At 39.5% G+C, this 9298-nt stretch overlaps 1 protein-coding gene across 1 annotated transcript in view; it reads right to left on the bottom strand.

Annotated features, from left to right (window-relative positions):
* Positions 1 to 3477, bottom strand: part of LOC103801809 (lysine-specific demethylase 4C-like) — a 38271-nt gene extending 34794 nt beyond the window's left edge. Inside the window, exon 1 of the mRNA XM_009074240.1 lies at positions 3312 to 3477. Coding sequence (XP_009072488.1) covers positions 3312 to 3455 — 144 coding nt within the window. The 5' untranslated portion in view covers positions 3456 to 3477. The remainder of the gene's footprint in view (positions 1 to 3311) is intronic.
* Positions 3478 to 9298: the final 5821 nt, after the last annotated feature.

Here is a 9298-nt window from a genome sequence, read left to right as displayed (position 1 = left end):
CTTTCAGTATAAAAACCCCAAACAATTACACTTTAAAAAAATATGTTCATTGAAAACTTAAAAATTAAGACAGCTAACATGGTGTTAACCAGGGATATACATATAAAATTTAGTACCCCCTTTTCACACTAATCCTGAAAGCTGTCACATCTGTGAAGTATCTTCACTGTCACTTAAAGTACTAGAATGGATTTCCCACTCATTTTCAACTCAGGGGATTTCACTCTGCATCTTTCAGCATTATGCCATCACGAAGAAGAACAGACCACAGGCATTTCACAAACTGGTATTTTACTAAAGTAGTGCTAAGTTAAATTAAACATTTTACATCTCTGCATCCGTTCTATGGTCAATATCTGCATTATACTCCTCAAAATACAGAAACACCTGGTAAATAACACTGTTGCATCTAGTACTTTGAAAAAGTCAGATTCACATATTCAAGTGCCTAACTTAGGCAACTGCTACTTTCATCCATTACAGTGTTCTTTAAGGAGTTTCAAAACTTCAGAATGAGGTTACAGGAAACAAAGTTCACCTATTAACTACAACTCTTAAAGTACAGCAGTAGTACAGTTTACTGATACTATGTCATCTTTTCCTTTCAGTAACAAGTGACTACTTGGATCATACTCATTTCATATGTTCATGAAATAATCTCATGCTTGGTTACTGCAGAAAATCATGGGAGGAAGAGGGAGGAGAGGGGAAGAGGAGGCAACAGGGAAGAGGCAGGAGAGGAGGGAGAGGAGAGCAAAACTAGGAATAAGAATATGAAGAGGACAGCAGTATTACAGAAATTTTAAACAATACAATAACAGCAAAACTGTTTCATATAATCTTTCCGAATGTTAGCCATTGTTCTCCTCAGGTCATCCTTAATGGCTCTGCCCTTTTCTTCTGCACTGGTTGCATGTGGAGATTTGCTAGATGTTAGGAAAGGAACCAGAACCAGAATCAAGAACCAAATGGTGAAGTACTGTTTGGTTCACTATGTTTAAAATAGCAAAATCAAATCCCTTCTTAAGTAGATTTAAATTTGTTTTTGTCAAATGAGAATAAAACAGGTAACTCTGAGTATAAACTAACGGAGCTCTGATCTACCAGGCGTTGACCTTGGTCTTTTATGGTTCTGTAAAGCTTTACTGGAGCAAATAATCCCACTCCAGAATGACAACTGAAGTCATATTCATGTCTCAAAAAAATACGAAGACTATCTCCAGTAAGAGAAAATCATTATCTTTTTACTCTTCCGGCTGGCTGAAGTTTTGAAACCAAGTAGGCCAACACATGAAAAAAATCCCCTGTTCCAGATGTCCAAAACTTCACACACACAAATGACTAGCACATTGGTCTCAAACCTTGACATACTTTAGTCCCAAAGTTAATCTTAACTACACTAGCAGCACCAGAGGAGCAATTAGCACCATGTATCTGGAAGCCACTCACCAGCATTCCCAGCTGCTTCAATCCCTGACAGAAGAGAAGCAGCACAAAAATAGGTGATGGAGAGTAACTGAACTTCTAATTTATTATGAAAGCCTCAGAAATAAGAACAGCAGTTTGCACAGACATTTTAAGGATCATAGTATCGCATTTGTTGATACACCTCCTGACAACTGTCATAGATGTAAAGGGATAAGCCATTTTTTTAAAGTTAAATTAAATACAAGCTGCCTTTTTTTTAATTAAAAAACATCTGATTTTTAATACTATCAAATGAAAGATTAGTTGCAGTCTAGGACAGATATAACCACAATAAAGAACATATAAAAATACTCTTTTTAAACAAAACTAATTCATTTTGGGTTTAGGTTGTTTTTCCTGGCTCATATAATAACTTCCTTATATAGTCAGAGAAAGCAAGAAGTACAATTTATGCATACCTGTCTTTGTTTTAAACACAGCTTACCAAAGAAAGCAAGCACATTCTATAAAAATAAAACTGAAATAGAAGAAAATAAGCATCATCTCAGTGGCTGGTCATAAGGCACCTTCTACTTCTTTGGCAAGAAGACCATGAAACATTATTAGAAAACACCAAAAGTTGAAATAAAGTTATTTATATAGACAATATGAAAATGAGAATTTCCTTAAAGCTGAGTCCATTAACAAAGTTCACAGAATGATACATACCTAGAATTTCCTGCTCACATACATGTTAATGGTGCAAACCTGTTGAGTAACAGATGTCACTACAATTGACTTGCACTTTACTGTTCAAGATGAACAGACTGCAATAGTTCACCCTCAGACAAACAAACAGGTTTCATAACACAATTGAACATAGGAAAAATTAAGTTCGTGCTTTCCACTGCTGTCTGTTCATCACATTTCTACTTCTGTTTGCAGAGAAGAGTTTGAGAATATGACCTATATGTAGTCTATCCTCAGAAACGTAAAACCAAATAACCTAAGAGGTTTTCAAAGTGTGAGGAGTTCGGTTTTGCATTGTTTTACAGGAAGCAGGAGGAGGGAGTGGGCAGGGGGAAACCAAGAATTCCAAGTTTTGTTTCTCATCTCTCAGATTCTAAATGTCTTGTCTTCAAAAGATTAGCTTTAAACCCCAGTGATGGAGATGGTTATTCCCACTGAGTACTTAAAATACCTAAGCTAGTATTTCCAGACCCACACTGTGTCCTGCTTGTTCGAAAAGGGCAAAACAGACACAGCATAAACACTTATATAATGCATCACCAAATTACATCAGACTTTACCTCTGACAATCATTCTCTGTTAGAGGAGAAATGCTTGCTGTAAGGTTTTGCACATGCCACAGTTCAAAGGGCAATGCAATGGTAGTTACTGTAACACCAATTCCCATTAACAAAAAGATAACATGACCACCCTTAAAAAGAAAATTATTTCTACTCAAACAGTGCTTCACTACGTTTATGCAACCCACCATTGACTGCAGTGGGATTATTTGCTCCAGTAAAGCTTTACACAACCATAAACGACCAAGTTCAACACCTGGGAGATCAGAACTACTTTAATTTATACTACAAACCGCCTATTTTATTCTGATTTCACAAAAACTAGTTTAAATCTACTTATGAACATGAGATTCAATTTTGCTATTGTAAACGTAAAAAATTTAGAGAGAAAACAGTATAAATCATCTTCACTGCTCTGCATCAGAGATGCCAAAAGGCTGTTTCTTAACCAGTTACAGATCCTATAACCTATTCATGGAAAGTCATTTGGAAACAAATGTTAATACTATAACGGTCAGATAGTAATCAGCAAAGTACAAATACTGGGAGAACAGGTATTAGGAACAATTTCACTTCTATGTTATGGATGTTTACCTTTGCAACACCAGCCCTATGTGCACCTTGTGATTCCATGTATACCACGTATTTGTTGAAGTCCCTGAATTCATCCATTGAAGGCCTAAAAGTCATGATTTTGCAGCTTGGGTTTGGAGGATCATCTGAGTCGACAGCAGCCATTGTGGTTCACTTCCAACCTAGCTTAAAAAAAAAGAAAGAAGAACAGAAAGAAAATAACTTACATTGTATAGGGTAATCCATAAAACAAATTCTGAGATTCAACATACATGTTTTCAAACAGGAAAAAGACCTCCAAAATCATCTGCCCATGCTAGTATTAAAGGCACGAAATAAATGTTTACTTTTTCTCCTTCCTCCTTTAAGAATGCTCAGCCTTTACCCAGCACAAGCACTACCGTAAGTGGCATGCATGCAGTCCAGTCTATACCTCTGTTTTTACAGCATGTTTTCTCAAGTTAACTAAGCATCTTCCTGTGTAGATCCATCTGCACATTTGCTGCCTACAGAGTTACATTACACAGGAACAATCTTGAGGAACAAAGCTACAGCTCTGATAAAATATCATTATTCCCATATAGTAGATAGAGAAAACCAATTACTCACTTCCCACTTACACTGTAGATACAGAGAAAGAGCACTTGGACCTCCTAGCTCCCAGATTAGCAGTTTAACTACAGGACTATTAATCCACATTCTCTGAAACCTCTTAAAAAAGAAAAAAAAGCATGCAAGTGACACACAAAATCAGTGTTTCCTCTTATTTCCCTTCCTACGCTGAGGATGACTAAAAACAAAGACATTTCTATTCATACCAAGATACAGTACTCATGAAAGGACTGATCTTTAGGCAACCAACATTTATACATTAGTTTCAGAAGGTGTTGCAATTTCCAACTATACATCACCATATGCTATCTATTGTTCACAAAATTCTTCATTAATCTTACAAAATGCTCATCCCAGAATACAGATAACTCAACTGTGACTAGATCTTTATCGATTTCACTTTCCTGACTGTATAACTCATTCCTCATTTTTTACATCTGCAAAATGCACAGAACCACAGCTTTTATGCTACACACTGTAACCATGTCTTGCCTGCATGTCAGCATATTAGCCACTAATTTCATTAGCTTCATGTCTTTTCTAGTTCGGTATGAATCACTGTGCAAGAAAGCTGTATGTGGAAGATGCCTTTATGTCTTTACATGCTTCACGGTCCCATGAGTATTTCGAAATTTAGCCTGCTTTCTGTATCATTTTTTTCCTTTCATTTTGCCTCCTCACTTCACCCAGCATGCCACTATCCATCCTTAGCACTTGCATCCTTGCATTTCTTTTCCCACACTCTCACCTTCAAAAACATCCTATTCTCCTCCTCACACTACATTCTATCCCTGTTTCAATTCAAATCAACTAGATTTCTGCCACTGTGTCCTCTGCTTTCAGTTAGGATAAAGTTAACTTTCTTCCTAGCAGCTGCCATAGTGCTGCATTTTGGATTCAGTGTGAGAATAAGGTTGAGAACACACGGATGTTTCAGCTGTTGCTGAGTAGTGCTTACTCTAAATCCAGGTTTGCCATGCTCTGACAGTGAGCAGGTGCACAACACACTGGGATGGAACATGGCTGGGACACCCGACCCGAACTGGCATATTCTGCACCACAGAACATCATGGCCAGTAAATAAACTGGGGGAGCTGGTCATGAGGGGCTGATAGCTGCTTGTGGACAGGCTGGGCATGAGTCAACAGGTCATGAGCAACTGTATTGTGCATCACTTGTTTCTCTTGGGTTCCGGCTCTCCTTGTCATTGCAGTTGGCAGCAGTGTATTTTATTTTGTTTCAATTACTAAAGTGCTCTTACCTCAACCCACAACTTTTACTTTGTTTTTCCAGTTCTCCCCACTGGGGGTGGGGAGGGAAGTGACTCATTTGCCAGCTCAGGTTAAACCACAACACTATCCCATTCTGAAAATCAGTATCACATTAAATTGAGGGTGGTTTTGGATTTAACTTATCAAGTCTATACAGGCAAATACACCTTGACATGTACAAGTGGAAAAACTTCCCTCTGTAGTAAACAGCTGATTTGTATACCACAAATCCTTCATTTATTCCCATCTATTAAAGTTCCACATATAATCTTGTTGATATGACCAGTCCCAAGAAAATGAAACTTGGACTTATGACCAAAGGCAAAGCCATGTTTTCCTTCACTGCAAAATGCAACAGAAAGTGTTTACTATTTGTAACACTTCACTGACAGGAAAGTGACACTAGAAATGTAATCAAATAGGGTATGTGACTTCTCTGTACAAAAACAGCTTTTGGGGTTTCACCTTTATATGCATTAAGTAAGTATATTCAGCACAGAAATACACATACCCACATCCTCACCTCTAAAAAGCAAACTCTGCTATTTCTTCACCACAAAAAAAAAACTTTTAGTCCTCCATTATTCATCATTTTACACCTCTCAATCCATTCCACTGACTGTATACAGGATACCTAGTAGTCAATAGTTATTTCATCATAGCACACAGATGAAAATCCTTCCCTTAATTCTTCCAGTTTTCCATAATACTGTCGGTGAGGTTCTGGAGCACTTTGCAGGAGAGGAGGAGGGGGAGGAGAAGAAAAGGGAGAGAGACAGAGAGAATTCATTTACTGTTTGGTTGTTTGGTTTGGTCCATGTTCTTCTTCTTGTGTTGTGGAGTGCAGAGTGTGAGAGGCAGGTGAAGTACTCCTGAGGGGCAGAGTAAAGGATGGAGTGAAGAAGAGGGAGACAGGTTTTTTCCATCGTGCCCAGTGACAAGATGTCATGGTTTAACCCCAATTAGAAATTAAGTTAACAATCAGAAGACTGCAGGTTTCCCAGCTGCTTGGCTTCCTTACCCTTGAATTCCAAACTGCTAGCTCCATCACTGCAGCATCAGAGCAGCCAGGCAGTAACACGTTCATCTGGCTAACATCTGAATCTTTTATATCTCCCACAGCTAGTCAAGGATAGGAATCAAGTGGTGGTTACCTCTCTTGTCTCTTCCTCCTGTTCCTGTCATGATCCCAGTAATGGTCATTGTGATGCACCTGGTGCTTCAGCCTCTTAGCCCATCTTGTCCATCCTTACTAAAGGTGACCTTCACATGCATTTCTTCTTCTGTACATGGACAACTAATACCAGCACATGTTGGCCTGTCACCAGGTTGGGAGCATCTGCAGGGGCTTTTGCTTTTCCATCACAGACCTTCCCTCCCCTCTCCCTGCTGTGGGCACTGAGCTCTGTTGAACAGGGCTCAGTTGGCCTGGGCCAGGCCCCAGCACATTGCAGTGATTTGTGAAACTGCCAGGGTGACAAGTCACCTTTTCCAAACATTTTCATAGTTTTTTCTGGATTCTCCGCTTGTTCAGAGGAGAAGTTCCAAAACACTGGAGGTGCCCATTGTCCTAGGCACTTAGCTATACTATTCCATACTCCCTGACACTCATAACCATCCAGCCTTGGCGCAGATCTCTGGGTGATGTTCTTACTTGGTTGTGTAACCTTAAACAGACCTGAACCATATGCAGTAACATGTTGGCTCCCAGCAAAAGGACCAGGTTGGTTTTGAGGGTATTCAAAAGATATTCAAAATCCTTACAATTCTCAAATGCTACTGTAAGCAGTCTGAAAGAGAAGGAAGGAAAGCAAGAAAAATGTAGGAAGGTATCTCCCCTACAGGTTGGAGAAAAGGACAAAGGTGTGATTATTAACTATTCCCAGTAGATGACTCCCAGAGTATAGAGGTGATTGCAATACTGAATATACATACCAGATTAGTTTCCCAACCAGCAGTGCTCATATCATTAGCCCACACTACAAAGTACATCCGAATTATAATCTTAGTCCAGGCCCCACAGAGGATAAACAGCACCACAGGGAGCACATACTGCAAGCAAGTCATTACATAACACACCTCTGAGAACAAGCACAACAGCTCTGATAGCAAATAAATCAAAATTGCAACCTGTGACTATTAAACCAATACAATATATTACTTATAACAAATTTGTTTCAACATGCCCTGGTCAGGTCTGTGGTTATCTCAACCCTTCATGCCCCACACTGAGTGCCAGAAAGGACTGTTGTGGTTTAACCCCAACCAAGAACTAAGTACTACGTAACCAACTCACTCACTTCCCACCACAACCACGGTGGGATGGGGAGGAAATCAGAAAAAAAGTAAAACTCATGGGTTGAGATAAGAACAGCTTAATAACTGAAGCAAAGTAAAAATTAATTTTAGTATTATCATATAGAGAGAGGAAAAAAAATCAAGAGAAACAAGTGATGCAAAACAAATTGCTCACCACCTGTCAACTGATGCCAAACCCATCCCTGAACTGTGATTAGACACCCTTCCAGGAAACCCCCCCAGTTTATATACTGGCCATGATATTCTATAGTACAGAATATCCCCTTGGCCAGTTCGGATCAGCTGTCCTGATCAGTTCCCTCCCAGCTTTTTGCCCAGCTTCTCACTGACAGAGCATGAGAGTAAAAAGTCCTTTTGATTACTGCCTAGCCAATAATCAAAAGGACATCAGTGTATTATCAGCATTATTTTCACACTGAATCAAAAAACTTATCCAAAAAGCTATATCCAAGTGTTTCAGCTATGCAAAAAGCTGCAGGATGATTTTGGCCAGTGTCCAATTTCAAGCACCACACACAACAAATTTTTATTGCATAAATTAGTCAAAGAATTCCTCTTAACCAAAACAACTCACCAAAACATAACAGTTTTAATAGCAGAGCTGCTTTAAAACCAGCAGTGTACCAAATGAACTGAATACACCCCAGCACAGCCACAGTGAAGAAATTAAGTTAATTTAAGGATTGCTAATCAAACTAATAAAAGCTGATTAACTCAGGATAATTTCTACAATCAGCATTGTCTCATTACTAGATTCCTAAAATCCTGTTTGCAAAGATACTAACCAGATTATTTTTTTATTTCTGTGGAACTGGGACAAAGCTCAAGCATATAACTGAATTGTACTGTGATGAACCTCAATTTAAAAGACAAGTATAATTAATAACTTTCAACTAATCATGAAGACATGTGTACAGCACTGGAAAGGCAGAATTTTTGCCCAGCATCATTGCAGTGTTGCTGTGGTTTTACCCCAGCCAGCAGCCAAGAACCAGAGTCGCTCACACTCCCTCCTCCCCCCTTCCCCCAACCCAGAGGAATCAGGAGGAGAAAGCAAAGTAAAATATCTAAGTTAAGAACAGTTCAATAATTGAGAATGGAATGAGCAATACTAATGGATAATAGAAAGTGAAAGAAAAACCACAAACCAACAAAACAAAACCAGCGATGCACCTTAGAATTGCTTACCACCCACAGACCGATGCAACCCTGTTCCTCCTCCAGGGTCGGCCCCCCCTTCCCGCTTATATACTGGGCATGACATTCTATGATGTGAACTATCCCTTTGGCTAGCATGCCATGTTCCACCCAAAATCAAATCCCCTTGAGGCACACAGTGGACCTACCCATGCGCCCACATTACCCACCAACTGAACCCAGGTCCTTAAGTAAAAACAACCCTCCAGATGTGTTTGCCTTTGCTTGAGATAGGAATAATCCAGACTGTTTTCCCCAGTGTTGTCTTAACACGCACTACAGGAACACTGTCCCCTTCTACAGTATGCAGAAATTCTGACTGTGCCAAGCCAGGCAATTGGTGGATCCCCTGGTGTTGACTAACCAATTGGCCTTGGCTAAATGGGTATCCCAATGTTTGTAAGTTCCATGACCCATTGCTCTCAATGTGGTTTTCAATATTCAACCTTTCCGAAGGCTGGTGCATGATAGGGAATATGATATACCCACTCAATGTCATGTTCCTTGGCCCAAGCGTCTTTGAGTTTGTTCTGGAAATGAGTTCTGTTTTCTGAGTCAATTCTCTCTGGAGTGCCATGCCGCCACAAAACCTGCTTTTCAAGGCCCAGA

The sequence above is a fragment of the Acanthisitta chloris genome, unplaced genomic scaffold (assembly GCF_000695815.1).
Source record: "Acanthisitta chloris isolate BGI_N310 unplaced genomic scaffold, ASM69581v1 scaffold1205, whole genome shotgun sequence".
NCBI lineage: Eukaryota > Metazoa > Chordata > Aves > Passeriformes > Acanthisittidae > Acanthisitta > Acanthisitta chloris.
This window is presented reverse-complemented; position numbering and strand designations above follow the sequence as displayed.